Source organism: Falco punctatus (genome assembly GCF_963210335.1).
Source record: "Falco punctatus genome assembly, chromosome: 13".
Taxonomy (NCBI): domain Eukaryota; kingdom Metazoa; phylum Chordata; class Aves; order Falconiformes; family Falconidae; genus Falco; species Falco punctatus.
The window spans coordinates 16,312,660-16,332,780 of NC_137593.1; the positions used below are offsets into that span (position 1 = coordinate 16,312,660).

General features: G+C 41.4%; 1 protein-coding gene across 2 annotated transcripts; it reads left to right on the forward strand.

The window, feature by feature from the left end:
* Nucleotides 1–1,834: 1,834 nt before the first annotated feature.
* Nucleotides 1,835–19,716, forward strand: LOC308072909 (uncharacterized protein). 2 transcript variants are annotated; one of them, XM_080410490.1, is made up of 4 exons: nucleotides 1,835–1,968; nucleotides 4,446–4,601; nucleotides 5,045–5,165; nucleotides 6,768–19,716. In XM_080410490.1, exons 1-4 carry the CDS (start codon nucleotides 1,949–1,951, stop codon nucleotides 6,768–6,770), a joined length of 300 nt encoding a protein of 99 aa, XP_080266616.1. In that variant the 5' UTR covers nucleotides 1,835–1,948; the 3' UTR covers nucleotides 6,771–19,716. The 2 variants fall into 2 exon arrangements, with proteins under 2 accessions (XP_080266616.1, XP_080266615.1); XM_080410489.1 differs by having other exon boundaries at nucleotides 5,045–19,716.
* The last annotated feature ends 405 nt before the right edge of the window (nucleotides 19,717–20,121 follow it).

Genomic DNA, 20,121 nt, shown 5'->3' on the forward strand with positions numbered 1-20,121 from the left:
GGTTGATTAAATTAGCTTTCTGATAAATAGTAGGCAGTTAGACTGCCAATAGTCTAAAGTAATACTCAGGGAACCAAATAAACTATCTGTAGAAAAAAACTTTATCCTTTATTTCATAATAATAAATGACAAAATACTTGAATATCAACGCTTCTGGCAGCAAGGCCTTGTACATAAAGGTAAAAAGTTCTCTGGCACGTAAAGGGTGCTAGCTAAGAAAAATGTAAAAACCCCTTGCTGCTTCAAGTACTTTTTCCCCATAGCCAGTGTCACTGTTGCATGGCAAGAGGACTGGGTGAGCTGCCAGCATTAGGCACCTGGCATTGGGATTCTTCACTCTGTTAGGGAGGCATTGGAGCTTTCTTCTCCATTGGAGAAAACACAGTGGAGTTTTCTTCTGGACAATTACTTTTCCTCTAACCTTCTCTCACTCAGGGCTCCTGAGAGGCATTGCTTGTAGAGCTTGTCTTTGCTGCTTCTGGGAGCTTGGCAACGTAGGTCAGATCCAGAGACTCAAGTACCTGGACCTAAGAACCAAGAAGGAAATGTTGCTGGTGCTGCTTCACTCCATTGGGTCCATTAGACCTGGGTGGCCTCTATGTCCCCTGGGTGGTTGCAAGGGGCATCTTATGGAGATGCTTCCCTCAAGGCAAAGACAGGAGCCTGGTGCTACAAGGCATCCTTCCTGCTGTGAGGGAGAGATATGCTCCCAGAATGGAGGCTGTGCTGTGTCTAGTCTTGTACAGTGCCTCCCAGAACTTGGCATGCTCCAGTCTTGGGGGCTGAATGCTGGCTCAATTGCTCAATCAATCCTTGTGCAATTTTAAACCCTGGCTGCAAGAAGTCCTTTTACTTAACGTATATTTAGACCAGGGAATAGTGCCACTTTTCTTATGGAAACAATCTCACTGAAGGAAAACGGCACCTATAAAATTAGCCTTCCTAACCTGTAAAACATATCACAAATGTGGAAAAATGTTTCCAGCAAGCTCCTTTTCAGTGCCTTCAGAGGAGAAACAAGTTTGTGGTTAACATATGTAGGATCCTAAACCCTGTGAGTTTGGCATTTGCAAGCTTTATGCCAATGAGAGAACCACAAATGTACATGTTTCAACTCCTATTACAGAAATGTAATCTCCTTCACCCTCCAAGAGCCAGAAATGTTTCCATGTATGAAAAACAGACCATCAAGTGGTGTGGTGGAACTTACGACCACAAATGAAGATCTTTGATTAAATCACATGGATAGGTTTGTTCAGACTGTACAGTATATAATTTGCCTTCTCCACAAATGGAAACAAATTAAATCAGTGTCAGACGCCCTTGTGGGCTGGTGTGTATCATGATGTTTATTTAAACAGATCAATGAACCTTGGGATCTATTGCACAGCTTCATTCATACTGGAAATAGAAAATGGAAGATAAATAATTCAGCAGTTAAATAATAAAACCCCAAATTTTTGCCTTTTTTTCCCTGCTTGAGGGATGTAGTTAGGAGTAAATATTTCCACTGGGACTTAGTGACTGTAACTGAAGTGTAAACAGTTTGCACTGGTAGCACCAGGTCCCATCCAGAACTAAGCTGTTAAACAGTTCAATCTGAAGCCACTGTCCTATTGGGAGAACTCATTTTAGAAAGATATTTCTCATGCATACATATTTTAAAGTAATTATTTAAATTACTGTTACTGTCCTGTTTTCCACAGAGCCTGTCAGAAGTAAACCAGCATAATTTTACTTCAGGAAAACTCATGGAATTTTTTCCCTTCAACTTAAAGCCAAGCAGGCTGAGAAGCTTCCTGGGGGTTCAGGATCTCATGGTGAGAGGAAATCTGCAAAATCTCTCTCAGTTCCCTGCATTCAGTCCTGTGTGGTTTAATCCTACAGGTTCATTTTTGCAACTCGTTATTAATACACCTTCAGCTGTCAGGGTGTAGCTGATCCTCAGATGCATGCCACTCAAGACAGGTAAGAGTCTTGAATTTTGCTGATCTTAGAAGAAATATTGTAGAGGGCATGTGTAAAAGTTATTTGTTAGAGACTAAACTTTAGGCGGAATAGATTCTAATGACCTTTACTGACACAGAAAAAGGTCTCAGGGGGGACCTTACTGCTTCCTACATCTACCTGAAAGGAGGTTCTGGGCAGGTGGGGGTCAGTCTCTTCTCCCAGGTAACAAATGACAGGACAAGGTGAAACAGCCTCAAGTTGTGCCAGGGGAGGTTTAGATTGGATATTAGGAACAATTTCTTCACTGGAAGGGTGCTGGAGCACTGGAACAGGGTGCCCAGGGGGGTGGTGGAATCACCGTCCCTGGAGGTATTTAAATAATGTGTAGATGTGGTGCTTAGGGACATGGTTTAGTGATGGACTTGGCAGCCCTGGGTTAATGGTTGGACTTGATGATCTGAAAGGTCTTTTCCAAGCTAAATGTTTCAGTGATCGTATTATTCTAAGCAGTCTCTCATCAAACAGACATTTAAACCAGTGAAAGCAAGTCAGTCTCAGCTTCTGCCCAGTAATGAACTGAATGAGTTGGGATGAAAACTATCTTAGGCTAAGCAGAGACATTAAGCACTAGAGATGTGATAGTCTTGTATTTATTTTTTTTTTTAAAAATGATTCCTCAATCAAAAGGCTTTGGAATAAAATTGCATTTTAAATAAAATCTATAAATGCTGAATCCATAATAGGCAGGTGAATTGAAGTACTGTCAGTTATGACTTGTCTGTGTATTTAAGACATGAACTGTATATAGGAGGAACAGAAAACACATCCGGACCCCATCACAAGTTAAGCAATGTAAACAGAACCAGTCTTTCTCTGCCTGTTCTGAGCAGATGCTGGACTGCCACACTGGAGTGCTGTCTCTCCTGGCAGGGAGAACCAGGGAAAATGCTGCTGAAGGCTCTCAGCTGGTACAGCCTTTGAAGGCAGGGCTCTCTGCTTAGCTGTGCAGTCTGACTTCTGGACTGTGTTTGGGGAGCTGTGTGTGCTCAGCTTTCTTCTTCGTTAATGTGAGCTTTCTATATAGAGATGCTGAATGGCAAATCTTGAAACAGGAATAACTGCTTACCTTCTAAATGGCAATCTGCCGCAAGCCATGTGTGCTGAAAATGTGGTGAGAGCAGTTCCTAGGGGACACGTAATGGAACCACAGTAAATCAGAAGCACGGGAGACTGAAAGGAAAAAGAAACACCCTCTGTGTACACTAAAGCAGTTACTTTATTGTGATAAACCAGAACTGTAGCAGAGCTGTGAACTTTGTCAAATTAGGCGCCCCACAAAGACTGAGATTTTGCAACTGCTTCTCAGTATGCCATGCTTCAATCAAGCAAATAAAGGCTTAGATGGAGGTGGCAGCAAAGCCTGAGGCGTGACAACAGCAAGGCAGTACTGCGGCCCACTGGGCCAGCAGGAAATAGAAACTTCCCGAAGGGCCGGGATAGCTGGGAGTGCTGTTATGAACAAATGCTTCACTGTAACTCTGAGCTTCAGCATCTCTAATGGATGTCTCGGCAAACTGGCTGCTACCAGCCTTATCAAACATATTTCTGCATAGACACAGAAGAACAAAAGTAGCGTGCTCTCATTTTTTGTTTGATGTCCATGGCTAGAATATTCCTATGTAGTTTAATAAAGTCATTACTAATTTAGAAAAGCATTTCTCATATATCTCTCTATATAAATAGTGCCTCTGCGGTGGTGGCTAAGCCGCAGGCCGTTTTAGTGCTCCACCTGCAGCAGCCTGCCACAGCCTCCCACTGCAGTAACTGAAAGACATGGGTGGTCTCCAGACACCAGTGGCAGTCGTGCAGGCAAAGCCGCTGACACTGCACCTCTAGCTGTACTTACAGGGACTTGGGAACGTATAATGCTATATTAGTAAGTAAAGCCTCTAGTTAGGCTCACTTAAAGTAGCTTTTAATCTTTGCTAATGAAAATCTGCAGTTATGATCCTAATTCTTTTTCCCGTTTCCCAAATGCTTCTGCAGCTTTGGGTGCCATTCAATAGCCATTGACGTAAAAGCAAAAATCTGGCTGGAGAAGGCCACTTCTGCTGACAGTCCTGGGTCGGCCCTAGAGGTTGACCCACATGGGAAGAGTCCAAACCTCACCAGGGACTCCCCTGACCAGCCTGAGGCTCCCACCGTGCTTGCATGAGCCTCCTGCAGCTGCCACTAGCAGCGCAGGGTCGGCAGGCACTGCACATCAGGCTCCAGCACGGGACAAGGGGTCTGCAGTATTTCTCCTCTACCTGTCTCGAAGCACTGCTGTCACAGCTGAAGTGCTCCTGCAGGTAGCTCTTTCCCTTCTAAAGCAATTTTGAGGTTTTTACACAACCAGAGCCTTGTGTTCTGGTTTTTATGGTGGTAGAAGTTGCACACTCATAGGCTGAAAAACGACTGATCAAATTTGTTGTGTTTTTTACTCTTCTGCTTAGCCAGAGTGAAGATGAGCCTCCAAGCAAAATAATCTGCAGCCTCAAGGGACCTTTGGATTTGGCGCTTGAGCTTCACTCCATAAGCATCTCTTTTGCCAGCATGTCTGAGCTAGAAATAGCAAACCTGGACGTGACAGCTGAGGAAGATGAGAGCAGGTTAGGAAGTACTAATGACTGCAGTTCACTGCAGGCTTCCCCCATATCTGAGGGAACTGAGAAATGAGTTTTGATTAGAAAAGCATTAACGTGCCTGTGGCTTTCTCTCCTGCAGCCCCAGGCTGCCATGCCCAGGAGCAGAGTGTGGCGCGGGCTGGCTCTGGGGTGCTCTGCTGCCTGTGCAGTTTCCCTTACGCTGGGAAGATGTCTGTGCAATTTGTGAAATAAGTGTAAAACTGCTGGGCTCTGCAGATAAGAGCAGAGCAGCCTCAGGAGGGCCAGCACGTGCCAGGAGACTGTCAGTGTGGGGAGACGTCGTTACGCTGGGGGCAGTGACCGGAGAGTGGTCCCTGGGATGGGATTGAGCCTCATCAGTGTGAATATCAACAAGTCTCTGCATTAAATCCACTTTCATTAAAGTGTAGTTGTATCCTTCTGCCTAGAGAGACAGTGACAGCGAGGAAACCTGACTTAAAACTCTTCGGGAACACACCACCTCCGCCGGTGAGACTGGACCCCGCTTCTGCAGCAGAGCTGCTCCAGCTGCTGTGCGCAAGTCCTGAGGTAATGTTTCAGCTGGACAAAATAAGCCTGTTTAATGAGGTCCAGGGGGCATTGTGCCTCTTGCCAGCTCCTCATTAGTGAACTGACTGCACTACAAATAGGCAAACCCCATCAACCTAGTACAGTCAGATATTGCTGCTGGGTCTGTTGCTGATTTACAAAGATCAGCTGTTCTGGGTTAAGCAATCACATATGGGAACTTGTCGGGAACTTCCTTGAAGTAAGCCCTAAAGTAAGTTACATCTTTATGGGAAAATGTTTAAAAATAAAACCATATGAAGAAGCGTGCAGGAATATGGGCTGGAAGTGGGAAGACAGCTCTGGTTTTATTTTGCTATAACTCACTATCTGCAGCTGGTAAACAAAACGTAGGAAGAAGCAGCTACTAAAAGTGAAGTCACTATTTCAGGGGTGAAGAAAATGGAGATTATTTCAAACTTAGCATCAAAGATTTTTGTTGATCTTGGTTTTTGGTCTTTTTTTTTTTTTTTCTGTCTGGGCAGCAGAACTTAAGGTTTTCTGCCCTTATTTCTGTTTCTGCAGTTGTAAGAAATAGTCATGATAGGGGCAGGCAGTGGAAACAGCATAAGCTGGAGTTCTCATCACTCTCCCGTGGCCACAAGTATTTCAGTATTAAGTTTTCATCTGTACTAGATCAGAGCAGATTCCTTATGTGGGACGGTGACTTCAACAAAGATGAGATTTTGAAAAAATGGGTTGGTTTCAATGCAAGTGTAATCATATATTTGACCATAAAAAAATATTGCATAGAAATGTGGCTCTAGCACAGCTACACTGTCAGTAACGTCCAGTAGGAGAGATGTTGTGATACAGGGCCTGTAGTAGAGTCCATCATACATGAACTGTATATGCAAGGCATCAAATCATATGGTTTGTTCTTACGCTGGTGCTAAGGGAGCAGGGGGTGATTTTTGTTGAGTCTGTAGTTAGGAGGTGTGGTTACAGTTTATGCAGATGTTGACAGAGGTTTTCTGGGAATGGTGGTCTTGTGGTCCATGGAAAATGGTTTAATTCATGATGGCAGACACAGTGGGGAAGAAATGGCTTCTGCTGGACAGGCCCAGATGATCCCTTCCTGTAGTCTGATCTCCAGCTTTCACACCGCTGGGAAAAAGGCTCGTGTGTATCAGCTCACAATGTCACAAGTTAACAGCTAGCAGCTTAGAGCCTCTGTCCTATTCCAGTGTGTTTTGCCTCGAGATTTGGTTTGGAGTTTTTTCACAAGCAATAGGGTGAAGGAAAACATTTTGAGAAGTTGGCAGAAGCGCACTAAGAATTCAGCAAGAAGCTGATCTCTGTATTTCCATAGAAGTGTGTGAACTGAGATCCTTTTGCAAGTAGGAGGAAATTAAGCTTGTTTTGTGGGTTTTAGAAATAAATTGCTGTATCTCCCACATATTGCGTGCAAATAAAAGATGAAGAAAGCTAAAATTATTCTCATATGCGCAAACTGGCACACACAATTTCATCTACAAATATCTAGAATTGATGCATTCATTGATAGCTAAATGGTGTCCATGCCCTCTTAAGGTCTGTGTAGCTTAGTGGTCCCATTTTTTTACTTCTCTCTTCTAATTATAGTGAAGATGCAGCAGGACGATGGCAGAATATGAGAACAGATAGACACTAATGGTTCAGCCTCCTGGCTGAGATGCTCCTGGGTTCCACACGTGTTCTCAGCATCCCCGAGACTCCCACAGAATACAGACGGGAAACCAAGGCTGCCCCATTCTCATGTAAACATCATAGCTGCAAACAACAGGGGATATGACATGGCAGTTGCAGAGCTTTTCCCCAAAAAGGTGAGTGTTCCCTGATTTCACGTTTTTAAAGGTGAAAATTTTAATCCTGCATTCATTATGGTACTGTGATTTTATGTTGTTGTGACTTTATAGCTACTGTATTCTGTGTGACATCTTGGTCTTATTTAACATATTGAGGTTTTAGCTGTTCATATAGGAAACCCACGTCCTGGATCCTTCTAAAGCAGATAGCTATGTTATTTACTACCATTAATAATATTACCAAACTTTATAAAAAATCCAATTAAAGTTTTTTTTTAAAGTAATTTTTCCACTTGAGAACTTGTTCCATGGAAAAGTTCAAACCTGTCTTTGATTCTTTGTCCCCTCTGCTCCAGTCGCAGACTCTCAGTCTTTACCAAGCTTGGTCTTAGTCCCTTTTACTGTTACTAAACCCCTTGCTTTCTCAAATGGGGCATCCTGCCCAAGGCAGCTTTCTCACATTCCCACTCTGTATGTCCACAAGTTCTGACTTTTTATCAGTAAAGTGCTGTCCAGAAAAGTACAGTTTGCAGTTGTACTTTTCTCTGTTTTAACAAATCCAGTTTCCCATGTTAAATTTCTTCTCAGTGATAGTCCTGTCCTCCTTAGTACCTACCAGTCTCACAGTGCTGCGTTACCAGCACACTCCAGTAGTAAGGGCTTTATAGGGCGTCTTCCCTGACAGGACACTGAACAAGATGGAACCCATCACTACTCCTAAAGGCACACTCTGTTTTAATATCTTTCCAGTCCAATTCTTCTCATTTTGGTGAAACTTCTAACCAGTTCTTTCTTTATGGTACTACGACTAGTTTCCTCCCAATTATTTATTTCCAATGTATTTATTAAGTCCAGGCATATTAGCACTATTATATTTCTTCACTTCTTTACATCTTCAAAAAATAAAACACAGCCACAAAAAAATCTTCAACATTCATTCAAGGATCAGTTCAATGGCAAAGAACTGATCTCTATTAATTGCATGCTGCATTTTAATTTCATTTTTATTTATAAATACTTTTCATTATTTTGTTGAAATCTTGTCCTGGTCTTAATGATGGTGACATATCAGTCAGTGCTTGGGACTATTATTTTTCCATTATTTGTAAATGGAAGTTCTATTTTTTTTTTTCCCCTCTGTCATGAGGCATCCTTAGATTTGACCCTGTGCCAGTTCTTTTAGGATTTTAGATAGAGATTCCTTTTGTGAACACATATATTTCAGCCTCGGATGAACCTTGGATGTGGTAATTTTAATTACTATACTCACAGTTCATTAGTCAAACATAGTTTTATCCCCATATTCTACTTTACCAACTTTATTTGATGTAGGCATATTACACTTCAGTTTGGGGCTTAAAATTCTTTAAACTTTATACCATCCTTACTGTATAACAGTTCTGCTTCATTCCTCCCCCCCCCCCCCCCCCCCCGGCCTTATTTTTTTCTGCTTATTTGGCTAACGATCCTTTTAGAATGAATGCATGTTTTACATTGAATTTTGCAAATTTGAACCCAACTTGAATTTTGGCAAACTTCACTTTACTTCACTTTACTTTATTCATTAGGTCTTTGTTCATTGAAACTTGAAAACTTTCTTTACCAGCCTGTCTCTTTTTACCTGGGATCTAATTTAAACAGGACTCATAAGTGCAGCAGAACTATCATTCTGCACCTGTCTAAAATCTGCACTTTTTATATAGAAGACCTCAATATATCCTTCGTTTTAAAAATGAAAATAAATAGGCTATCAACAGGAGCACGTAGCTTTAGAAAAGGCACATCAGAGCTAAAAGCTTTTTATGTGCAATTGGTGGGTACCACTTCATTGACATTGAGTATAAACAGAAGAGAATAAGAGCAATCTTAATTTTCTAATCTTGTTGATGGACAAGAGTGTTTAAAACTTTTGCTTATCAGAATAAAGCAAAACATATTAAACAGTAGAGCTTTCAGAATACAGATTTAAAGCTCTTGTAAACAAGTAATAGCTGTCCTCTCAGTCCATTAAGGAGTTAAATTTCTAATTAATATTTTTGCAAGTGTTTTCTAAAGTCTTTTGCAAAAGATGAAAAGAATTGTTAACATCACATTTATAATAGAAATGGCAAGGTGCAAGCTATGTTATATAAGCTGATGTTATGTCAATTTTGTTTGTGTACTCATTGATTAAATTTTCTAAAAAATGTAGTCCACTTGCTAAAAAATAGCCTGTCTAGATTATACATATAAAAACTAACAGGAAATAGGTTTTCCCCATGTGACTAATACTGGGCATAAAAATTAATTGTTATTTTAAAAAATTAATCATAGTAAAAATTTCATGCCCAACAAAATGGATTCAACATTTAGATGCCACATGACTCATGCCAAATTCCTGTCAGCTGCAAAGGTATTGCTCATTTTTATACCTGCAAAAGCCTGAAGACGAACAGAGAGGTGAGGTTTGAGGTTTGTGAATTCACCAAGAATTGAGACAGCTGTAAACAGAGCCACCAAAATTAGCCTCCTTTCACAGAAAATACTGTTTACTCTCTCCAGTATTTGCTTACAGTTTCTGGATGTTGGCTAAGGACGTGAGTCTTATCCTTGCATGACCTCTCAGAACTATGCTGGGCTTACCAGTGTCCTCTAGCTAGTTGACAAAGACACTCATTCAAAAGCTGGACCTTCCCTTTGGTACCAGCAGTTGCTAAAATAACTCCTTAGAAAAGTATCTCTTTAGAAAAATGTCAGAGTTGTGAAAACTTATGCTTTTCCTACTGGACTTGAGCTGACTGCCCTCTTCTTGCTAAAATGTATGGCAGTCAAAGAAATAATTTTACGTATATGTTGATGTATTTTCTTGAAGTATTCACAAACACACCTGACAGTCTCCTTAACAAATTTGTTGACTATGGCTCTGATGATCTGCTGTGGTAGATACTAAAATAAAACAAAATAATAATTAAAAAAAAAATCTTTAAAAACAAGGTTTGCAAGAACAGGCCAGTAGGAAAGTCAACAACTGAGATTTAGCTCCAGGCATCGAACAAAATATGTAGCAGAGGTACAGAAGGAGTAATACGTGAAATCTGTGAAATTCTTCTTAAGACAGAAGGCTGTGATTTGCTTTTGTTGCTGTGTCCTTAGAAAGACTTTTCCCTTCTGATTCCATGGCCCATGTCCCACCATTGTGTTATTTCTTACATTATACCTGAAGCAATGCTACGCTCATCTTGTCTGAGGCCTCTGAATATTAATCTGTTTTTAACTGCTGGGCTTCTGTCCCAGTGCTGACATCCACTTTCTGTGAGCCTGAGTAAGCAATTTAAATACATCTGAATCTATGCTCAGCAGACTATAGACTGATGACTATTAACTTTATTGGCATCACAGAGAACTTGTTGCACTTTCTGTTTCATGCAAAATATAGTACAGAAATATTGTCGTACTTATACTAAAGATATAAGGACTCACCTACCCTTTTACTTAATATCACATTAGTAACTTTTTCTGGTCCATACAGTAACGACCAGCCAAGACCATCCATTTCACTGTCAGCTTTTTAACTTATGGGTCTTCTACAGTTTTACTTCAGGATTTCTATTCAGTTTTTGTTATTTGGAGTCTGGTCTGCTAAGTTCTTTTCCTTCTTACTTCGTTGTTCACCTCCAGTCTGCTGACCTGTTCTTCAACACGCATTTTTTCTGCACCACTGAGCACCCTGGACTCCGGAGCCAGTGCATCAGCTGTTTACACAAATAACTTTATCCCCTCCTAGCCCTTCTCTGTTTTGGCATTATCACATAGTGTTGCTGCTCTGAAAGTTATGAAAGGTTAATCACGTATGACTACAGGTACCAAGCAGAAATATTAACTAGCATATCGCCTGCTCATGCGTACACTGATTATATATAACATGAGGACTTTTTACATAACAGTTGGGCTTCACTTAATGCCTCTTCAGCACTGCAGAGAGAGTGGGGAGAAAATCCTTTACAGAACCGTGAATTTCTTGTGACAGGTTTTAGGTTGTCAGACGCACTCAGTCACGGCACCTCAAAGACTTCATAGAGATTGCCCATCTTTTAGAGATTCAGGGACAGAGGTGATGATGGATTTTGAAACTTTATAAATGCTTTGAAGAAGCCTGGAAAGCATTCACTGCATGCTGGGATTACCAAGTGCCACTGGCCTGTGCTGGCAGCCTGGCTGGGTCACACACACCCATCGGGTGGTGATTCAGGCATTGGAAGAAAATAGCATGAATTCTTCATTCAGGTACAGTCAAAGCAACGGGTTTGAACTCAGTCAGGCCTAGGGACTTAGAGACAGATTGGCTTAATAGTAAGTTTAATGACTCAGAGTACCAAGGCAAAGGGGAACTCATTGTTCAAAAAACAGGTCTAGGAGCAGACTGTGATTAAGCCAGGATAAAAATTTAGTTGTGAAGCAAGTAAGTATCTTTGTGACATTGATGTCTGATGCAAAGGTGGAGTCCAGAAAGAGCAAAACCTGCAGCCAGGTGATTTCTGTACAGGTTACATAGGTCCAATAGCTGCAGCAGTTTCTGATTCATCATGAAGAGAGATCCTTAAGAAGAAAGCTTGGATCATGGAGATTGTTGGGTCAGGAGACCAGTAGAAGCTGTAGGCTTATAGAAAAACAGATGAAACTATAAAAAGAACAGTGGTATATGACATATGAAGCAGATGCAGTGATTAAAATCAGGGCAGCAGATCGGTCTGAAGGACATTTCCGAGCAGCTCAAACAACCAGCTCTTTGGAAGGTTTCCCGGGATAAATATTACATCTCACTGGAGCAAGAATTGCCAAGGACTGTAAGATACAAGCAAAAAGACTTGTTCAGTGTGGAAGAGGCATAAGCCTGCCCTGTTGAGATGGAGGCCCTTCTGGTAGTCCATGAGTGACTAATGACAGAGAGAGAGACACACACACATGCTCTCATTCAAATGAAACCAAGGGGAGCCTGGCACTAGCACCCCCCTGGATGCTCATTTCTCTACATGACAAAATGTGTGTGTGTGACACAGGGGATGCAAACATGGAGCTGCAGAGCTGATAATCCTCCCGGTGAATCCCTGCCTGGCCCAGATTCGGATGCCTGAGGATACAGTGCACGTTTGCAGGCTTGGTGTGGTCTGGCCAAATACCACGGTGCAATGCTCTGAAGGGAAACTCTGTCAAGAGAGACAACTTTACGGTTAAAAGAAGCAATTAGGTTTGATGCAAAAAGTAAATGTTCAACCCGCATGTGCTATACAAAGAGGTGCTGGAGGACAAAGAGAAAGTAAGTTGAGTCTTTTGGCATGAAATTCTCTGGGCAACCTACCTTTGGTGTGGTTTGGTGACAGTTTTATACCCTCTTTAGGAAATGCCCTTGTAGCCGTTTTAGGTACCTGGAAGTACAAAATGCTAGTAGCAGCAATAAATAGTCCATTAATTGATTGGAAAATGCTGAGTTTTGCAATGATTTGCAGGTAGATAGCACAGTATTATTAGTTTGTGATATTTTAATTCTGATGTAATTTTTGAACCTACACAGCAACATTATAAAACCCAGCAGAATATCTACATTGCTTACCTTTCATTTGATTTTGTTTTGACTTACTCCCTGCACTAGTAAAGTCGCCACTCAGATATATACAATAGCGCCTTCCAGGCTTAGCTAGCCCAGAACTGCAAACATTTCACAATGAGCCTAAAGGAGCCGGCTTTAGTTTAGATTGCTACCAAATAGATTTTAAAAATAACCTTTCTGCCAAAGGTCAGTAATTCTTCTTTGTCATAGCTCTTACCTCCTTTTCCAACTTGTTTTCCATTTCCTTAAGAGGTGACCTCTTCTTTCTTAGAAAGCTTTCCTGCTTCTTCTGTTTCCCCTAGTTAATGCTTATCATGCTGGTCTTCAGTGGAATATGTATCCATTAAAACACTGTGAAGAGACTTGGTCTTTCTCACTGTGTTTGTTGAGCTGCTTACATAAGCAGACTGAATTTGTCTGAAGTGTAACATCACTGAAATTGCTAAAAATGTATTATTCTCAAAATCCTGTGAGATTTGTTTGTCTCGCCACTCCGTTCAGGTCTGAAACATTTCAGACCAGTGCTGAGCTATGTGGAGTAGTTCTTTTCTCATGTTTTGGGAACTTTATAATCTTAGAGTACTCTGAGCTGTCACTGAAGTAAACTGACAAGGAGATTGGACTGACTGAATGATTTAGCAAACACATCGCAGATCAAAATCTATCCAGAGGGACCTTGACAGGCTTGAGAGCTGGGCATGTGGAACCTTATGAAGTCAATAAGGCCAAATGCAAAGTCCTGCCCACAGGCTGGGGCAATCCCAAGCACAAATACAGGTTGGGCAGAGGAGCAGCCCTGAGGAAGAGAACTGGGGGGTGCTGGAGGATGAAAAGCTCAACATGAGCTGGCAGTGTGCACTTGCAACCCAGAAAGCCAGCCGTATCCTGGTCTAGTGGAAGGATGGGTTGGAACAACCATGGCAGGGGATTGGAACTAGATGATCTTTAAGGTCACTGCCACCCCAAACCAAACCATTCTTTGATTATAAGAAAACAAGAAAACAATAGTAACAACCAAATGAGAGTATGCTCTCTATCTTTGTCTCTGTACATTACACTAGGAAAAAAATGTTTATTTGGCATTCAAGATTAAATATACTCCTTAGAGATCTTGCTGCATTAGATCCTACATCGGTGTGGATGTACCTACTGTGGTGCCCCATTTAGAAAGCTGCTACTTCCCTATTATGTCTTTGTTTTGATATTTGCTTCTTTTTTAAGCAAGTTGTTTAGGCACTGAAGTAAGGGAAGATGAATGCCTAGCTAGTTAAATATATTTGCAGTGTTTGTTTTAAAGCAGTTGGCGAGACATTTTGCTTTAAAATACTTCATTGGTCTAAACAGTTGGCATATGAATTGAATGTTAACAGCTTTTCATATTAGTGTCTCAAAAGGCAAAAAAGCATATTTTTGAAATTAAGTATATTTTTATTAGACTTCAAGTTGATTGTAGTCCCTTCTCATGTTTACACACGTATAGCACCAACAGTATTTTTTTTGCAGTACTTGAAAAAGTAGGGTTTGGAATGGTATAATCAGCAATAACCTTTAAACACTGTCAGCATTGTATGAATAGGATTGCAAGGAGTAATGCTGGGGAAGACATGACTTGGCAAGCAGAGATTATGGTGGAGTGGTAGCCCATGGAGTGGCTCTGAGTGATGCAGTGACTATGTAACGCCTTAAAATGATTTTCTTCTTCTCCTTTCTTTCAGTCAACATGCTGTCATATAGAAAGATCAGGATTTGCCTTCAAAGGAAAATACTGTGGCTCTGTTTTCCTTATAGAGATTATGTTTCTCATTTATTTCAAAACATATGAGACTTGGCACACTGTCTTGCTCAGCTCACCATCTGCTACCCTGCCATGGAGTTACTATGACTCACAAGCTACCGTGCTGATATTTTATCACTTCAGAAAAATAGTGTGCACTATTACACTTGTCAGCGATACTGCACCCATGCGCGGGAAGTAGCTGATCAATATTGACAACTGTTTCCTCTGTGCCCAGTGGCCCTTTAGGAGAAGAGGGGCCAGGGTGTTTCATCTGTCCAGCTGGTGACTGGTCACAAGTGGTGTCCCCAGGGCTCAGTACTGGGGCCAATTGTGTTTAGTATCAACGATCTGGACTAGAGGATCGAGTGCACCCTCAGTAAGTTTGCAGACAACACCAAGCTGGGCAGGAGTGTAGATCTGCTTGGGGGCAGGCAGGCTCTGCAGAGGGATCTGGGCAGGCTGGATCCATGGGCCAAGGCCAACTGTATGAGGTCCAACAAGGCTCCGTGCCGGGTCCTGCGCTGGGGTCACACCAGCCCCACACAGCGCTACAGGCTGGGGCAGAGCGGCTGGGAAGTGCCTGGTGGGAACGGGCCCGGGGTGCTGGGTGACAGCTGGCTGGGCATGAGCCAGCAGTGTGCCCAGGTGGCCAAGAAGGCCAACAGCATCCTGGCTTGTATCCGAAACAGTGTGGCCAGCGGGACCAGGGCAGGGACTGTCCCCCTGCACTGGGCACTGGTGAGGCTGCCCCTCGAATCCTGGGTTCAGTTCTGGGCCCCTCGCTGCAGGAGGGACGTAGAGGGGCTGGAGCGTGTCCAGAGACGGGCAGCGGGGCTGGGGAAGGGGCTGGAGCACAAGTCTGATGGGGAGCGGCTGAGGGAACTGGGGGGGTTTAGTGTGGAGAGGAGGGGGCTCAGGGGGGACATTATTGCTCCTTACAACTTCCTGACAGGTGTAGCGAGGCGGGGGTTGGTCTCTTCTCCCCAGTAACAAGTCACAGGACAAGATGAAACAGCCTCAAGTTGTGCCAGGGGAGGTTTAGATTGGGTATTAGGAACAATTTCTTCACTGGAAGGGTGCTGGAGCACTGGAACAGGGTGCCTAGGGGGGTGGTGGAATCACAGTCCCTGGAGGTGTTTAAAAAATGTGTAGATGTGGTGCTTAGGGACATGGTTTAGTGATGGACTTGGCAGCCCTGGGTTAATGGTTGGACTTGATGATCTGAAAGGTCTTTTCTAACATAAATAATTCTATGATTTTAGGATCTCCAAGGGTTCATTATGCATTGGACTATGTCAAATCCAAAATGGGGAGGCAGGGAGCACCAAAATAAAACCTTTCAAACTGGGGAATTGTCTGTTCATCTGCAAACTAGTTGCAGTTCTTTTAACATATGATCAGTTTAGCAGCACTTTTTAGACAGATGAGAACTTTGGTGGTTTTTTTTTTATTATTATTATTATAAAACTGAAATAACCAAGATTTCTTGTAGACTTTCTTTTCCTAATTTGCCACTGTTCAATTAGGTGACAGCGGAAATTTTCATCTCTCACGGGCACATTTCTGGAGGAGCCTTTTTCCTCCCCCTTCTTGGTTTGTCTAGTCTATTTAGACTTTAAAGTGATGGGAGACTGACTGCCTTCTATTGCATGGCCATGGTTTTTCCCAAAGCAATTTATACTGTCACCTGGAGCCCTTTGACCTTAAAACATAGTGTTAGCTGTGGTATTTCTCTGTAACAGAAGCAGTAAGTTGACCTTGAATGTGAACTCCTGTTACAAAGGGAATCTCCAGAAGACATGTATATCTACTTCAATATTATGTGTCAAAAAATTCTGTTTAGATTCTTGTGGCCCATTTAACCATCTGAGGATTGTTCACAAGAAATAACAAGTCATACCTGATTAAATGGTTCTAACTTTGAGAGTTAAACTTTTGGGAGAAAATTAGAACTTAATTTTAATTTATTTTAATCACACTTTGTAAGCCTACAGGAGGTCACCTTTGTCTAATCTCTAAAAAAAAAAAGTTTTTATAATTAAAAATAAAATTTAAAAAAAATTATTTAAGAACAAATATTAGACAAACAGTCTAAGCTGTAAACAGTACCATGAGAGCTGTGCAATGCATCAAAGCTTCCTCTGTGTCACTTATTTGCTCCTTTTACTGAATTCAGTTTCTAAGATACTCTGCAATATAAAGCTCAGGATTTTCTATAGTTTGTAAAAGACTTGTCAACAATCAGAGAGACTGACTTAAAGAAATTCAAAGCAATGCCATGATGGACTACAATGCTAGGGCACTATAATGGACTGCAATGAACTGTAATAGGAAGGGGTGAGAGTTTGCTGCAGAAAAAGGGGAAATGATAGGCAAAATAATATCAAGTGGACAGAGCCTAACACTTCATCACCCAATTCATCATTCACTTTATGTTTTGAAACATCAGTATTTATTGGCTGTACTCATACCCCTTGCCTAACTCTTAACACATTTTGCAAGTTTGTGTGTTATTAGCACGTGTGTTACAGAGCCTTCCAGATGAGACGGGGTTTAATGGTGCGCAAGGACTGTTTAATGAAAAAAACCACCCTACCCTTTCATTTTTCCCTTAAGGGGCATAAGAATTAATGGTCTGGGGAAGGTTTTGCTGGAACTTTTATGAAATTTTCTGAAAAAACAAAGTCTTTGGTGAAATTAATCTCAAAGTCAGAGGGCTGGGATCATTGCTGTCTCCATTCAGGATGATAACACTTCAAAGCAGCCCACTCTGCCAAAGCCCTTTGATTTGTTACTAGTAGACACAGCCAGCCACAGGTATTATAAGAGCCATTGTATAAATCTAGGCTTTCTTTGAATAATGCCTTCTCTGCCTTTTTCAAGTAACAAAAATAATTGTGACTTTAATATGTAAGTGAAGAAGTGGGGAGGCATATGCTGGGCATTTCCCTGGGCTTCAGCAGCCTTGGCTGCTGGTCTCAGCACTGCTGTGATCAGGCACGCTGCCTTTGGGTGGGCTGAAATTCTGTGAAAGTGATAACTTTCACAAGGGAAATAGTCTAATAATGGTGACATTATTAGATCTTTTGTGAGAATGTTGTTTTAAGAGTGTTCTACACCAGTGTAGTTGGTAAAGATTTAGTATGAGTAACACTACTGCTAACAAACCAATTTTCCTGTTACCCGTGTAATGGAGGGTCAGGGATGTGGATTTGCTATCTAATTGGACTTCATTATCTCTCGTTCATTAGCTCTCAGGGAAATAAATCACCCTGACAGGGTCAGAAACCACAGATGTCTGCTCTGCTTTGTCCCTCATGAGCTTTGCTATGAAATCACATGTACGCCTGGGCTCAGTTTATTCATTCTGCATCAATCAGAAGCAGCCCTGGCTTGTTATGTTCTGTAGCGTGAAATACAAGACGTGCAAAGCAAGCTTGTTCCCTAACAGGAGCCCCGTAGACAGCTACATTTCCAAAGACTGGGAGGGCTATTTCACAAGATCATTAGAAATATTCTGTTAACCAAACACATGGCGTTGTGATCTATGAGCTATTCTGTTTGAAAAAGAACCCAGCTGAGACACAAAGCCGAGTAATAAGGCCCATTAAGAAACACATGACGTGCAAAAATACATCTCATGGTTTTGTTAATGCTATTAGTAAGCCACTGCTATTGTAATACTAAAGAATGCTCAGTTTTTCCTGACCAGTTTATTCAGGAACCTTCATACATTACTCATCATTGTCAGTATGTGCTGTGAAATCAATGAGCTGCAGGTTGCTTTGCCAGGGTGGGCTGCTTGAGCAAGTGGAGGAAGGTTTACCTAATTTTGGCCAGCTTGGGGTGGAATCGTGGGGTTCTACCAGTAGCAGACAGGCTGCCCTGTAGTCCTCCTCTTAATAAATGAACTAGTTCAGGTTTTCCTATTAAATTTAAGAGTTTTCTGTTACAAGCATATGATAACATTAATGAAAGTGATTTAAAAACAGCTTTCTCCAAACCAAGAATTATTTATTGCCAAAGTTCTGTAATGCCCAGAGCAAAGGATCGAGACAAACGAACCCAGAATTATTTAAGTCCCTGCAGACACCAGCACATTTCTTCTGCTGGTGCATGGTTCTGTAGACTGGTAAATACAGACTGCTTTGCTGCCTTACTGCCTGGGAAGCTTACAGCCCATAGTATCTTTAAGCCAGTGTTCTTAAATAAACCTTGGGAAGAAAATTTCCAGACTAACTGGACCCAGAAAAAGGATATTTTTGAATTAAACAAGCTTAAACAGTTAATGGCCAGATCGAACTTTTTGAAGTCTGACCATAGAATATAACAAGATGAAACATGTATTGAGATGCCCATGCCAGCTAACGAAATAAATTAGTAAAAAATACCCGTAGTTTCCCAATCACTATAATATCTGCTTAGTGATTATTTCTCTTCTCCTGAGCAAATTGCTCAGTGAGCATGTCTGGCTCTAGAGAGAAAAGCGAGACCTAGGGAGGATGTGAAGAGCGACAACTGAGGTAGACTTTGTCTTTATTAAGTAATGGACAACTACTAATAACTACAGCATGTTATTGTTTTGAGGTATTAAAAGACATTTGAAAAAGACTAAAACTTCAATAATTAGAAGATAATAGGCTGTTTGTTTTGTGGGTTTTTTATAGCTTTTTGATGATAGCTTCTCTAAATAAATAAAATGAAAGAAGAATTTTAAAGACATGGAGGAACAACGAGTGAAGGTGGAACACCATACCTATGTTACAGATTTGCTAATAAGATTGATTGACTTAATTTGATTTTATAAAATCATTTTTAATAGAAATATAGAGGGATAAGAAATATATTTTAATGAAACTTACAGTTGCACAGTAAAAGCTGTTATGAAATCCTTTGTACAGTCCCGTACCAAGGCCAGAAGAATGGGCTAGAATCATTGTTTAAAACTTAGGTAATAAATTTAGGGTTTGAAAGGTTTCTTTGTATTTGACTAGACTTCTGTATGTAGAAAGTGTATTGAAATGTCAGAATATAGGATTAATGGGAACTGGGGAGGGTCGACTGGAACTGCCAAGAAACCGTGAACTTTAGTAAAAGGTAATTCCGACAGGGGGAGATCACGACCACTGACTCATATACCACCTACCCAAAACGTACCCCAGACCCATTTCTGGACCTTTCTAACCTTTACTGCGCAGAATCGGATATGGGAGGAGAATATGTTAATGATTTTCAGGAAATATTATGTTTATGCATGAATACTTAATGAATATGTATGAATAAGTTCTATATATGGTGTCTGATTTTGAAACTTGGTGTGCGTTGATCGTGAGAGGACTCACTCACGCACCCAGCCGTCAATAAAGAAGTGTCTGCTTATCTGCACCACATTGGTGTTGATAAGTTCTTCATTCCGAGATTTTGGTAACACCTAGAGAATGAGAAAGCAGAAGCTGGGGTGAAGAAGAAAACAAAAGGTAAGAACTAAGGATTTGGTAGTCATTTATGTTCAGTTTGTCTGTGGTAATTCCAGCAGAAGTCCCAGGAGCAGTTCTTTAGCAGATAACAGAAATCCTTATTGCGAACAGTTTCGTTTTTCAGAGCTACTATGTCACCCGTTTTATTAAACTATCCTTTTTCTGGTAGGCAGCAAATATTACTTCCTCTAAAATCCTACAGCATTTGCTGGAGTAGTGTAAGCTGCTTCCAGATAGTGTAGCCTTCTCTTTCAAAACGTGCAATTCATGGTGCATGGAATGCTCAGTGGGAGGAGGAGTGTGTCTAACACAG